Here is a 15,255-nt window from a genome sequence, read left to right as displayed (position 1 = left end):
ACATGCACGCACACACACACACACACACGTACCACTTAAAAAATGAGACGTCAACAGCAGAGACTGCAGCTCAGAGGTGATCGTCAAGGACACTGTGTGTGTGTGTGTGTGTGAGGACTACAGTGAAGACATTGTGTCCACATCTAACACATTTGAAGAGCAGAGACAACATTTAAAAAAAACCAAAAAACACTGGGGTCAAAGGTTAGAGTTAGAACTCCAGTGAGGAGTCTCTTTCGCCTATCATTGTTTTCCGAGTAATTACCAGAGCAGTCTATGGCTACACACACACACGGTCCTTCTACGGGTTAAGGCTAGGGGGCGCTGTATTCAAGAATAACTGCTACAATGAAAGATAACGTAAAAATTTGTATTTTAGTTCGACAGGAAGTCATCACAGCAGCGTGTGTGTGTGTGTGTGTGTGTGTGTGTGTGTGTGTATGTTCTTACTGTGCGTGTGTGAACTCGTCCACCAGTGTCACCTTCTCCACCAGATCTCCTCCGATGGAACGAACCAGGTCGTAGAAGTCGTTCGCAGTGAAGCTCTGTAGCTCCGCCTCTGGCAGCCAGAAGGAAATGTCGTTGTGGAGCATCGGGTATTTACTGAGAGGCTGACACACACACACACACACACACACACAATAATAATTAAGAAAATAAAAGACTTTCACAGTAAAAACCCACATTCCAATAGACAACTATTTGTAATAAAAGTATAAAATTTTTTGCTCCCATCAATCAACAATCAGACAAAACAGGCGATAAAACAAACAAAACAAACATAAAGAGGAAATAAAATGAAAGAAAATTTTTTAAAATGCAATAAAACAACAGCAGAAACTAAAGCTTGAGAGAAGAAAGAGAGAAAGTGAAACTTAATAATTCAACAGAATAAATGTGATGTTTTCTTTAGTGAACTATTGATTCATTCATGTGTGAGGGGTTTATTATTGTGGAAATAACTTGTAATAAATACACAGAGAGAAAAGAAGAAGAGGCTCCTGCTGTTCTTATTCTTCACTTCCTCTCTTTTCATGTTTCTTTATCCATTTATTTATGTTTTTCATCAGTGAAGCAAATAAATAAAAACAATCAATTTAAACATGATTTGTTTTTAAAAAAACAACAACAACAAAAACAGCTGCTATTATACATGGATATTCTATAAGAACATAAACACTCGATGACGATTTAAGAAAATGTTTTTATTGCTCTGATAAATTTACTGTTCAGTTCAGTTTGTAAACCACTCACTCTCCCACACCAAAGTCCATAGAGAAAATCAGTGATTTTAACATCACAGCACACAGAAGTTGTTGATCCACTGTTGCCTCCATCACTAAGTTCAAATGTCTTATTTTGTCACTTCAGTGTTTGAAATCCTTTGTTCAGATTTACCTCAGTGACACAAAGTGACCACACGTAAACCAGCAGCTCCTGTGTCCCAGCGAGCAAAAATCACTGATTTTGGTGTGGGAGAATGAGTGGTTTACAAACTTCAGTTTCCTGTTGTTCCTGAGGGACATAATGAGGTCATTCAACAATATTAGAGTGTAGTGACACTGGATACAGGCACAGGCACAGGCACACGCACACGCACGCACACACGCGCGCACACACGCGTGCACACACGCGCGCACACACACACACACGCACACACGCACACACGCACACACGCACACACGCACACACGCACACACGCACACACACACACACACACACACACACACACACACACACACACACACGCTTGCGGTCACAGTTCATTAGCAGCAGTTGTTTAGGGGGAAGGTGCAGAGTTCTGGCCCAGGAGAGAAGCACTGACCCTGGGCAACAATGAGCTGCTGCTGCTCTGTGGAGGAACTGAGGTCATCAATAAGACTGAAGAGAGAGACAGAGGGAGAGAGAGAGAGCGCTCAGTCCCTCCATCCCTCACCACTTCATCATCATATCACTCTCCTTACAACAATATCTGTCTTTCTCTCGTTCTCTCTCACCCACACATTTTCCTTCCTTCCATGTCACCTGCTCTGTCCTTCCTGTGTGTGTGTGTGTGTGTGTGTGTGAGTGTGTGTGTGTGTGTGCTTGTACCTGGAAACAAACAGGTTGGTGAATGCTATCCAGGATAAACTGTGAGAGGAAACGTTCGTCTTGACTCCAAAACAGTCGGATGTCAGGGATCCGGTACAAAACCATGGCCAGTCGCTCCAGGCCGAGACCAAAGGCCCAGCCCAGCTTGTCCCCCGCCCCCGCTGAAAAAACAACAACAACGACAACACATACACATCAACAAACAAACCCAAATTCATATCATCACTGTTAAATCAGGTCGTTAACAAAAACACTCACTCTCCCACACCAAAGTCCAGAGAAAAAATCAGTGATTTTAGCTCACAGGGACACAGGAGCTGCTGGTCTACTGCTGCCTCATGTGGTCACTTTGTGTCACTGAGGTAAATCATAACAAAAGACTTTTCAAGCAGAATTAACAAAATAAGACATTAGAAATTAGAAATCTGGCTTTCCAAGCCCTCTTCTCCCAAGCATTCGCGAGCTTCCAACTGCCCTCTGTTGCTGACATTTCGGATCTCATCCAGAAATCTAAAACATCTACATGTCAACTTGACCCCCTCCCTACCTCCTTAGTCACTGCCTGTCTCCCCTCCTTGTTACCTCTGATAACTGCCATTATTCACTCCTCTCTCACCTCTGGTTCTGTACCGTCCACTCTTAAATCTGTGCTGTTACACCTATACTTAAGAAACCTGGTTTAGACCCCAGTGACTTCAACAACCTTCGACTGATCTCCAACCTACCATTTCTCTCCAAGAAAGCAGTGGCTTCACATACATGCACATCTCCATAACAATAACCTTTACGAACAGTTCCAGTCTTGATGCCGCCCACATCACAGCACAGAAACAGCCCTCCTTAAAATTACTAATGACCTCCTGTTGGCAGCTGACTCCGGACTATTATCCATCCTCATCCTTCTCGATCTGAGTGCAGCCTTCGACACAATCTCCCATACCACCCTCCTCGACAGACTAGAATCTATTGGCATCTCCGACACACCCCTGGAGTGGTTTAAATCTTATCTCTCTGGCCGAACCCAGTTCAGCCAGTTGAAAACCTTCACATCCCAACCATCTCCCCTCTCCTCTGGTGTTCCCCAAGGCTCTGTACTTGGCCCATCCTGTTCATCATCTATCTCTTCCACCTTGGTCAGACCTTCCGCAAATTCAATATCCACTTCCACTGTTAAGCGGACCACACCCAGCTCTACCTTTCTTCCAAACCCACCTCCACCTTCCTGCCCTATTCCTGTTCTCTTCCGATTTCCTGAAACTCAACAGTGACAAAACCGAGGTTCTCCTCATAGGTTCCAAATCCACTCTCACCAACACTCCAAGTTTCACCATCCCCATCGATAACTCCTCTGTTTGCTCCTCTCTACAGGTTAAGAGTCTGAGTATCATCCTTGACGGCACTCTCTCACAGACCCACATCAATAACACCACTCGATCAGCCTATTACCATCTCTGCAGCATCAACTGTCTCCGCCCATCTTACTCCCTACTCCACTGCTATCCTGGTCCACTCCCTGGTCACATCCCGCCTTGACTATTGTAACTCCTTCTTATTGGTCTTCCCCACAAGTCCATCTATAAACTCCAATTGGTTCAGAACTCTGCCGCCAGCATCATCACCAGGATCCCATCTATCAATCACATCACTCCTGTTCTGCAACACCTTCACTGGCCTCCGGTTAAATTCCGCATCGATTTCAAAATTCTGCTCCTCACCTTCAAGACCATCCATAACCTCTCTCCTCCATACCTCTCTCACCTCCTTCACATCATCACCCCTTCCTGGACACTCAGATCTGGCTCTTCTATCAGCCTCATTGAGCCTCCTGCCCGTCTGACCACCATGGGCCAGAGCCTTCAGCCGCTCTGCCCCCGCCTCTGGAACTCCCTCCTCCCCGGCATCAGGAACATTGTCTCATTCCCCATCTTCAAATCCCATCTGAAAACCCACATTTTAAAACAGGCCTACTCCCTCTAACTCTCTACCTGTTGCTGATATTTTTTGTTATTATTATTTTGTTGTTGTACGGCGACCTTGAGTGTCCTGAAAGGCGCCTTCAAATAAATGCATTATTATTATTATTATTATTATTATTATTAACTTAGTGATGGAGGCAGCAGTGGATCAACAACTCCTGTGTGCTGTGATGTTAAAATCACTGATTTTCTCTATGGACTTTGGTGTGGGAGAGTGAGTGGTTTACAAACTTCAGTTATTAAAGATATCATAGAAACAATGCAGATAATAATATTTTGTTAGTGTTGTTTTTTTGCGCTTTAAAATGTGATAAAACATGATTTAAAAACAACTAAAAATAATCCTGTGTGAATTTGAATGACAGAGACTCTGGACATATAACACACTGATAATCTGTAATAATCTGTCTTCACTTACTGAACATTCTGCTCACTGTCAGTCTCACTTTACTGTGTGTGTGTGTGTGTGTGTGTGCGTGCGTGCGTGCGTGTATGCTGCAGGTATAGATTTATTGACAGAGTTAAGTTGAATTGTTAAATAATAAATTAGAGTTAAGTAAGTTAGAGCAGCTGTGACATACACACACATGCACTTTTGTTGTCTAATTAGTTAGAATTTTTAACCCATTTCTAAATCTTTTTTGTATTTCTTTGACCTTGTATGTTTTTTCCTATTTTTGACTTTTTCTTTGTATATTTTCTACTTCATCAGTAGTGAAGTATGTCTTCTCTTTATTTATGTGTTTCCAGAGCTGAATTTTGTTTTATTGCATTCGTTTTTTTGGAGGAACTCACAACTAATTTCAATATTATTGATATATTTTATATATCTAGGTATATATGTACACCTGAGGACGAAATGATTAGCTCCCCTCTGAAAATGTCATCGAATATGTCAATGTCAATGAATGACGTTTTACACGCACACACAAACGAGTGACTAGTGACTTGTAAAGCAATTAATCAAAAATATTTCTTCCATACGTCCTCCATGACCAGAGCACAGTCTCTGGACTGAAATACAGCAGCAGTGTGATGCCCGTCGCAGACCAGACTCCTCTGTTAAATATTGAGAATTTAGACATTTCCCTGGTAATTGTTGGAGATTAACCAACGTTTTTAGGTTTGTTAAGTCTTCTTATGTGATTTACAGTCCGGCAGAGATCGGCTTGATCCTTGTGTCTGACGTCTCTTCCTGTGACGGCACCCTCACTGTTTACGTGCACACTGCCAAGTTGATGTCAGAGAACGAGTGAGGGGAGGGGAGTGGAGCAGAGGGTACGGGAGCTTATATAGAGTCTATATATATATTAGGGCTGTCAAAATTAACGCGTTAACGCAGGATGATTAATTTGTGGAATTAACGTGTTAATTTTTTTAACGCACGACCGCACTTTCTCACTTTCATCGCGCTATGGGTAGACGTGCAGTTTATGAACAGGCAAGACAGGCAACTGCTTGGGGCCCCGAGCCGATAGGGGGGTTCCCGACACTGGGTGAGCAGCCGCATCGCCGCCCCCCTTAAACAACAATGGTTGATTTGCAATGACATCTCAGTAGGAAACCCCCCTAACGGGGCCCCACGTCTCCTCACGTTAACCTGTGTGAAGTAATCGTTCTGCAAGTTGTAAACGAAGCTGAAGGAAAATAAAGAGGAGTTATCAATCAGGAAGTTAGAAGAGGAAGAAAAAAAAAGAAAGAAAGACACACAGTTGTAAGTGACGCTACTGGCGCAGATAATGATATAATCATAACATTAACAGTCACTGTTTAACTAATGGGGACACAGACAGCAGCTAACATTAGCTGACGCTAACGCTAACTAGTAGAAGCAGTGCTTCAAAGGTGCTGATGAGGAACTTCCTGCTGTGGGTTTAGTACCACAAGAAAACTATTTAACTTCTATACTTTATATTTTGTTTATAATGTGAGTTATTTACAGTGCAATGTATAATATGTATGTATAATATAATGTTCTTTACATTTATATTTTCACATACTTTATCTCTCCATTCCTACAACAATATAAAGAGAAAATTAAAATTTTTCTGGCATATTTACGAATGGTAAATAATCGTGATTAATCGCAATTAATCCACAGCTACCCTGTGATTAATCTGATTAAAAATGTTAATCTTTTGACAGCCCTAATATATATATGTACAGTATGCATTCTATTCTATGTAAAAAAAAAAGATTGTGAAATGTAAATGTTCAAAGTGTGACTCAGAGACTCAGAGTTTCTGCTGCATGAAGATTAAAATGCTGCTCTGCCTCCAGGACGCTTGCAGCAAAGGACTAACACTCACAGGAGTAGAGGATTATGGATAAATCCAGGGATTTGAGTCTGGGACTCAAAGAGAGCGTGTGTGAGGAAACTAAGTCTGTGACGGCCTCGGCCTCCGGCCACTAGTTGGCAGCAGTTTGTCCTTCATGTGACTCTATCTGTCCTTCCACTTGTCTCATGAGACAAAGAAAGTTCAATAAATAAAAACATAAATAAATATCAGGCTGATTCTCTGCTGCTGATTGGTCGGTGTCTGGGTGAGGACTGGGCGGAGTCACACAGGATGTAATGAGACATTTCTCTAACAGACACACACAGCTTCAGTCCAGTCAACAGACAGAGAATGTCGTTTCGATGCTAATGAGTTTGGGGTCAAAGGTCAGAGGAGATGAGGGAGCATACTGGAATAAATCTGCTAATAATCAACAATCCATCACATCATTGTCATCCTCTCGTCCTCATCCTCTCTTCTTCCGCCTCCTCTTCTTCAAATATTTGTGAACTCAGTCAAATTTAATCAGGAAGAAATATTTTCTTTTGAAATAAGAGACATGTTTCTATTAAATCATAAAAAACTGCTGTTTCCTGTTCTCTTACTCGTTCATCATTGTGTCTTTCATCGTCCTCGTTCCCGTCTTCTTTCACTTCCTCCCTGATGCAGCTCTCTCTCTCTCGCAGTCTCCATTTCTCCTAATCATATTTGGATGAATATATTTACGACTGCATTATTCAAGAACATACTGCTGTTACTGCTGCTGCTACTGCTGCTACTATTACTGTTACTGCTGCTGCTACTATTACTGTTACTGCTGCTGCTACTATTACCCTGGATTTCCACTGGACGCGTTACAGCCGCGGAACGTCAGCGGTGCCGTCGCCGTTGCAAATCGATTCCATTCTAATTAATGAGAGCATTTCCACCAGAAATGGTGGAAATGCAGCGTCCTAGAAGCGTCTCGTCCTAGAAGCGTTATCGATAGGTAGCAGTTCTATTTTTGCCGTTGCCGCTGCTGAACCTCGTAAATTCCAACAGAGCAGTTCGCACGAGACAGGAACAGCGACACAGAATCAAAGTAAAACACTTCCGCCCCTCTTTCAAAATAAAACACAATACGCAGGTAATATGGCCTGTTACAACTTCACATCAACATTATGTCGTGACCGATGCTACGACGAGAGACTGATTGTTCAAGTGGAGAAACATACAATCATTTATGACACCAGAGCAACAGTTCTTCCACGAGAATGAAAAGAAGCTGTGTTGTTGTTGTTTCCTTTATACACAGTCTATAGCGCGAACTCGCCTCCGTTCAAGATTATCGCGTGATCTTCAGTGAATACCACTGGCTCCCAAGGCACCGCGCCGCTGCCGTAACGCACCCGGTGGGGATTGACGCTGGGCAGAGGATGAAGCAGAACCGCGGCGCTTACGTTCCGCGGCTGTAACGCGTCCAGTGGAAATCCGGTGTTACTGATACTGCTGCTGCTACTATTACTGCTACTATTACTGCTAATGCTATACTATTACTGCTAATGCTACTATTACTGCTGCTGCTATACTATTACTGCTAAAGCTACTATTACTGCTAATGCTACTATTACTGCTACTATTACTGCTGCTGCTATACTATTACTGCTAATGATACTATTACTGCTACTATTACTTCTGCTGCTAATGCTACTGCTACTTTTACTGCTGCTGCTACTATTACTGCTGCTGCTATACTATTACTGCTACTGCTACTATTACTGCTGCTGCTACTATTACTGCTGCTGCTACTATTACTGCTACTGCTACTATTACTGCTAATGCTACTATTACTGCTGCTGTTATACTATTACTGCTAATGCTACTATTACTGCCACTGTTACTGCTGCTGCTACTATTACTGCTAATGCTACTATTACTGCTGCTGCTACTATTACTTCTTCTATTACTGCTGCTGCTACTATTACTGCTGCTGCTATACTATTACTGCTAATGCTACTATTACTTCTGCTGCTATACTATTACTGCTAATGCTACTATTACTGCTGCTGCTATACTATTACTGCTAATGATACTATTACTGCTGCTGCTATACTATTACTGCTAATGCTACTATTACTGCTACTATTACTGCTGCTGCTATACTATTACTGCTAATGCTACTATTACTGCTGCTGCTACTAGGGTTGCCACCCGTCCCGTAAAATACGGAATCGTCCATTTGGCAATTAAATGTTACGGAACAAACGCGGTTTGTTTCCTTAAATATCCAATCCACATGTCTGTCACACACACATCAACACTAAAGATAAAGATGAAAATAAAACACAGGGAATAATAAGGCCAGCAAACTTGTCGTTCATCTGCAGGCGGGATCTACGCAGGATCGGCCGCCCTGGCTCCGGTCCTCTGTGCGTGTGCTGCTGTCACGGTTGCCTAGCAACAGACGCCACACATCGGTGCTGCTCACAGTTACCTTAAGACATCACCTCATCTGATTAATCGGTTATTCCCTTAATTACAGCTAAACTAAAGCTCTTCTACAAAAAGATTGAGACCACGGAATGAAAACAATGAAAAGTGCGCTGTTAAGAGTTGTCGTCATCGCGACTGTACCGATCCTCGTCATAAAGATTATTATTGGATGTAAAGATAAAACTGTGTGTAGAGAAATAATCCAGTCTGTGCTGATACGGAAAGATCGCTTGGAGGAAAAGCGCAGAGCGCAGCAGCGACGCACAACACAGCAGAGAGAGAGAGAGAGAGAAGCCACAGTGCAGGTGCGGTGCGCAGAAAAAAAGGCCCGCTGCACCAGATGAGGGGGCGCACTCTATAATATAATATACTATAATTGCAATGCCTTGACTTTAGTGAGGTAAGCACACACAGTCCCTGCCATAACAAAATTAGAAGAAAAAAAACAACAATGGTACAGAATTAGCACAATAACTCATTTCGGTTTTTCCGTTTCGGCCAACTGTTTCCTGATTTTCGGTGCATCCCTTGTTATATTGCTCTTGCCAATAAAGACATTTCATGTTCATATGTTCCCCCAGCTGCTTCCCAAAGTAGATGTTTTCTGTAATACAGAGTTCTGTAATGTTTTGAGTTACTTGGCCTTACTTCATGAGTCACCATAATGGTCCTTCAAAAAGCTTCAGAATGCCCCATTTTTACCTCAAATTTTCAAATGCTCCACACCAACCCGCCTTCGCTCGGTCGCTCCGCTCCCTCGCCATGTACTCACCATAGTGAAATTTTACTAGAAAGCCCCCCGACACCCTTACAACACACATGTCTAGATGTCCTAGATAAGTCGGCTCCGTGGTGGTCATGGCCCTGAGGAGCCACGGTGGGGCGTCCATTATTTTCATTTCTGGTAGGTGGCAACCCTAGCTGCTACTATTACTGCTGCTGCTACTATTACTGCTGCTGCTATACTATTACTGCTGCTGCTATACTATTACTGCTAATGCTACTATTACAGCTACTGTTACTGCTGCTGCTACTATTACTGTTACTGCAGAGCTGCCAACTTTTGAGAAAACCTTGGAGTGAGACATCGTGGCATGCGGGGCTAATGTATGGCTGGTTAACAACACACAACCAATATATTTATTTATAGTAATATTTTATGCATCCCAAGCTTAATTAATGATTTATACAATATGATTTATAGATTATTAATGCTTAATACTCATAATGCTTTATACAATAATAATAATACAGCATATAAGTCGAGACCAGGATTCGATCCTATGACCATCCCCACAAAAGTCCAACAACAACCTCACAGCACAGATAATGTACAGGACGGACAACAAAAGCCTCCCTCACAACTTTCAAATACGATTCCCAACTAGAGAGCAGGGACACAATCTGAGAGGGAACATGGTTTTCAGGCAAAAAAAAATACTATTTCGGTCACGGGTGTCAAGCAGTGGAATAACTTAGATGAGGAGATCAGAAAATCAGCAACACAGAGTGTATTCAAAAAGAAGTATGTAAACATGATTATTAATCGTTACAGGATGACCCAGGAAGAATGTGGATAAAGGTCACAGTCAGAAATCAGTAGACACTGTATTGAGATAAAATGAAAACACTAGCTGACATTGAAAAATGCTTATGTCAACATGTTAGATACTGTCCTGAGATGAACTGCAGCCCTGATGCTACTGCTGCTGAAACTTGTTACATCAAACTGTCAAAAGTTAAAGAAAAAAAAAAGAAAAAGAAAAAATGCATTCTGGGGTAATGGGGGCGGGACTAGATAAACTCTTGCTTCTCCCGCTTTCCCTTTCGGTCATGCGCATGAATTAACTGATGATGTGTGCTGATGTTGATTTAACGGTCATGCCCGAAATAAACAAATCATTCATTCATTCATTCATTCAACTTAACCACTAGACTACCACTGTTGACACTGTACATGTACGTCCATGTCCTCCGGTGGGGGCAGCGGTTTTTGTCCGTCTCTGGACTCTGATGGTTTTTGTCTCTAGACTCTGGTGGTTTTTGTCTCTGGACTTTGGTGTTTTTGTCTCCGTCTCTGGAATCGTCTTGTCTCCTCCCTTGTCCCTCGCTCACATTCCATCATTCGCTCTCCCACCACTTTCCATTAGACTTCCTGTCTCAGTTTGTCTTCTCTTCATGTCCTCCTCCATCACTCACTCATGTCCGTCGTCTCTCCTCTGTCTTCACCCGCTCGGTCCTGTCATCCATCTCCGTCCTCCTCTTCCTCTAATCGCCTCGTTTCATATCTCTCTCCGTCTCATCTCTCCATCACACTTTCCTCCTCCTACACTGTTCCTCTCATCCATTTCTTCTTCGTCCATTACGTGTCTTCTGTCTCTGCTCCCTGACATGGTCCATCACTCTCCTCCTCCTTCATCCCTTCATCCGCTGGTTTCCTCTGAACAGATGAACACATTAATCCTCCATATTTATCCTCATTTTTTCTTTTCCTGGCATTTTTATTTCAGAGGCTTTTTATCGTTAGGATCTTTCTCAGTAATAATCTAACCAATTGCTCACGGTGTCCATGTTCTTAGAGGGTCAGGCCACGCCCCCATACATCTTTAGTTTCCTGTCATCATTCTGTGAATGTGGAGGAGTTAAAGACATGAACGCGTGGTTTCTGAGGAGGAAACTTTAGCACAGGAACATCATACACAGTCAGTCGTCCCCAATCTCCAATCTTCATAAACTTCATTATACGTTGAATTCCAGACACAAGTTTCTCCCAAAACTGACTTTTCTAAACGTCGTCTTCCTCGAATTCTACAAATGCAACTTTTTCACAATGTTGATGACTCTGAATGTCTTCAGAGACTTCCCCAATAGTTAAAATATTGACTTCATTCATCATTCCTCAAAACAGCAACATCTTCAAACGTTGACGTCTCCAAATATCAACGTCCGTCAACATTCTTCCACAAATGTCTACTTCTTAAAACATCTACATCTCTAAATGTGGACTTCTCAAATATTGCCTGTCCTGAAAATCATTCCACAAACAATGACTTCTAGCAGCTTCTCTGAACTTCTCCAAACCTGGACATCTCAAAAGTCTCTAAATGTTAATTTCTCCATGTTAACGTGAACTTTTCCCAAAAGTCGACTCTACAAGGAAACCGTTTTCAGCCTCACATGATCTGATGATTCAGTCTTCATCCTTTCACCTGAAAATAAGAGCAGGACTTTTCTGAACACATTCACAGATGATGGAAGAATGACTGTGTTGGCCGCCATTACCCGGGACACCAGCGCAGGCTCCGTGTCTCAATCGTTGACCGTGGACGTCCCCGCGGTGCTGGAGCTGCTTGGTGCTGGCCTCCAGTGATGAATATGGATTGTGAAAACAATATGTGCTCAAACAGTCTGAGGCCGCCGCCTCTGATCGAGCCTCGGTCCTGAATTAACAATGAGGACCATGTAAATTATGCAGAATGATTAGTAACCAGGCAACAGCAGGGATTATGTTGCGGTTTATGGATCAATATGTGTGTCCTCATTATTTAATTTGTTCTGGAAACAGAATCAATAAACTGATCAGAAACAAACAGATTCTGATTATTGGACTATGATGGACAAGAGTTGTTTGAAGAGACAATGAGCCTGAGACCAGGAGTCGCGTTAACCGAATATTTTACGTCATTGACCGCTTTTTTAAAACGGCGACGGAACAATCTGAGGGCCATCCATTATTTTGACAGATTGCAATTCACACCCCTGACCACTTGGTGGTGAAGAGCATATTACAGTAATTGGCTCTTGTCGAAGAAGAAAAGTAGAAAAGAGGAAAAATGTCACGGCAGTTGAGTGTCAGAAGTTTCTTTAAAAAGCCCAATAACGATGTTGATAAAAGAGGTGAAAAAAGAGGGATAGATGCAGATGAAGATGAAGTCAGATGTTTTTGTTACTGCGGAGAAAAAGTTACATATTCTTCATATTCTGCTTGATGTGTGTATCCACGGTGTGGATTATTTGTTCAGCTTTTTTGGATTTTATATAATTAAAAATGAATTCAAATTAAATGCAATTGAATATTTATTATCATTTAAAAAATTAGTGACCGGTAAAAATAGCTTATGACAGGATTTTTATGACCCTGTCAGTCAAAATGACAGACAACAAAAAAGTCTAGCGCAACTTCTGCCTGAGACAGCGAAAAGTTTAAGATGCTAAAGACAGGTAAGAGACAATGAGTTAAAAATTAAAGTAGGCATATTATACCCTATTTCTCCAAGTTAAACTAGTTCCCTGGTGTCCTAATGAACATGTCTGTGACATGCTTTGGTCAAAATACCATAAGAATGAAGCACCGCAGCAGTTAAATCACCCTGCCAAAACAGCCCTCAGAACAGTTGGTTTTGAGTGCCTGTCTCTTTAAATGCAAATGAGACACAGGAAACTACACTTAACAAAAATATAAGCGTACAAAGAAAAACGTGTAGTTATTGTTATGTGACAAAACAGAGTAACTTTCTAAAGATAACAGTACAACTTTATCAATAAATTGGCTTTAATTTGAGAGCATTAGGATCAATTTCAAAACCAAAGTCCTGGAGTAATGGCAGGAAGAACACAATGGGGATCAATGATCCAAGTTCACAAATCTTAAATAACGTGTGTGTCCACCATGAGCCTCATGCAGAGCAGTACACCAGCGACACATGGACATCACCAGGTTGTCGATCGTGGCCTGGGGGATGTTCTCCTATTCCTCCTGCAGAGCCACTTGAAGTTGGCAGCCGTTCTGGGGAACTGGAACCCGCTGGTGGACACGCCTATCCAGAACATCCAAATGGTGTTCGATAGGTGACATGTCTGGTGAATACGGCTTCATTCAGTTGTGTTGCCACAGCTGTAACGCTCAACCCATCACTCAGCAAGATTTGTGACATCTGTGGCATCTTGACAAGTGACAAAAGTCCACATTTTGGTGTGCCCTTTTATTGACCAGACCATAAGGAGTGTCTGTGTACTGGTCACGCATATTGACCACCACTCTGCCATGCTCCATGACTCTCAAGAGTTGAAATACTCAATCTGAGATTGTAGTCAATAGGAGTGGCCAAGTGACACTGGACTACTGGGTTTGAGCAAAACAAATCATTCCATAAACAAATGCATCAAGAATCTGAGCAAATGTCATGACATTCAATTTTTGTTCACCATTTCAAGTTGGTGCGTTTATATTTTTGTTGAGTATACATCAGCGTCACTGAGGCTCTGGCAGCTAACAACAGTTAGCATTTGGAAAAGCTATTATTTGCCGACATATATAAAATGTATCCACTGGACATGTAAATCCTTGGAGGATGGAAGTTTGTGTAGAACTCTGTGCTGCACTCTCTCGTTTTTCAGGGACAAAGCGGAGCTTCACGAGACAACAATTCCAGAACATAGCAATGAGTGCGGAAGTGATAAACGGGTTAGACAAGCTAATGACAAATTAAAGACAACAAGCTTAAGACGAGAAGCAAGTGACGAGGGACAAGAGACGACAAGCTAAAGACAACAGGTGAGAGACCAAAGCAATGAGAGACAGCTCTGGTCTCACACACACACAAACACACAGTGTGTGTGTCTCTCTCTGTAATTATGGACAGATTAGAGGGACATGGTGGAGACGAGGTGACAGAGTTTATCGTCCTGATCCTCTGTTTAGTACAGGTTAAGACACTCGCTCATCAGAGTGGCGATAATTGACTGTCTCTGTTTAGTGGCACAGATGAGACACAGTAATGAGAGGGGCGGGCGGACGGACAGAGCGTCCAATCACAGCGAAACATCACTGTCCTCACTCATGGGCCAGGTCCTGCAGACTTTATGCTGTAAATTATCATGGATGGATCATGCTACAACACTTTCCTATTGCCAGAGCATGACTCTGTTCAGTCCATTTAGCCCACGTTAATGTTCATGTACAGTCGTCACTAACTGATAGCTACAGCTGTATGTTGCTCATTAATAAGAATGTTCCATTTATGATTTCCCAGAATGCTCACAGGGAGAATAAGCAAGGGGCGGGGCTTACTGCGAGCATAGCCCCGCCTTCCCACAGAATTACTCAGCTTTAAGTGCCACACTACAAATATTAAAAAACGCAATATAAACAAGTGAGAAGTGTGCAGCTAGCACATGCACACACTGCCCCCTGCTGTTCACGTGCATCATCATCAGCAGCCATTTTCTCTGTTCGTCCACCAGGTCCATACGGACGACAAACCGTGTCCTCTCTGGATGACAAAGTGGATAATGAGACGAGAGAACATCGGCAACAGAAGGAGGGAAATCCCCTCCACTGTGTGTGTGTGTGTGTGTGTGTGTCTCTGCCTCTCCATCTGTCTGCTTCAAACACAGTTGGGAAAATTTCTTCAGGCATAAACAATTTTTCCTTCTTA

General features: G+C 42.4%; 1 protein-coding gene across 1 annotated transcript in view; it reads right to left on the bottom strand.

Moving 5' to 3' along the window:
• Positions 1 to 15,255, bottom strand: part of fars2 (phenylalanyl-tRNA synthetase 2, mitochondrial) — a 109,489-nt gene that overhangs the window by 26,439 nt on the left and 67,795 nt on the right. The window contains exons 8-9 of the mRNA XM_083901734.1: positions 2,092 to 2,252; positions 451 to 611 (exon numbers count right to left, since the gene is read on the bottom strand). Coding sequence (XP_083757860.1) covers positions 451 to 611; positions 2,092 to 2,252 — 322 coding nt within the window. The remainder of the gene's footprint in view (positions 1 to 450; positions 612 to 2,091; positions 2,253 to 15,255) is intronic.

Source organism: Microchirus variegatus (genome assembly GCF_963457635.1).
Source record: "Microchirus variegatus genome assembly, chromosome: 15".
Lineage (NCBI taxonomy): Eukaryota > Metazoa > Chordata > Actinopteri > Pleuronectiformes > Soleidae > Microchirus > Microchirus variegatus.
Note: the sequence above shows the minus strand (reverse complement) of the source record. Positions and strands in the feature narration are given on the sequence as shown.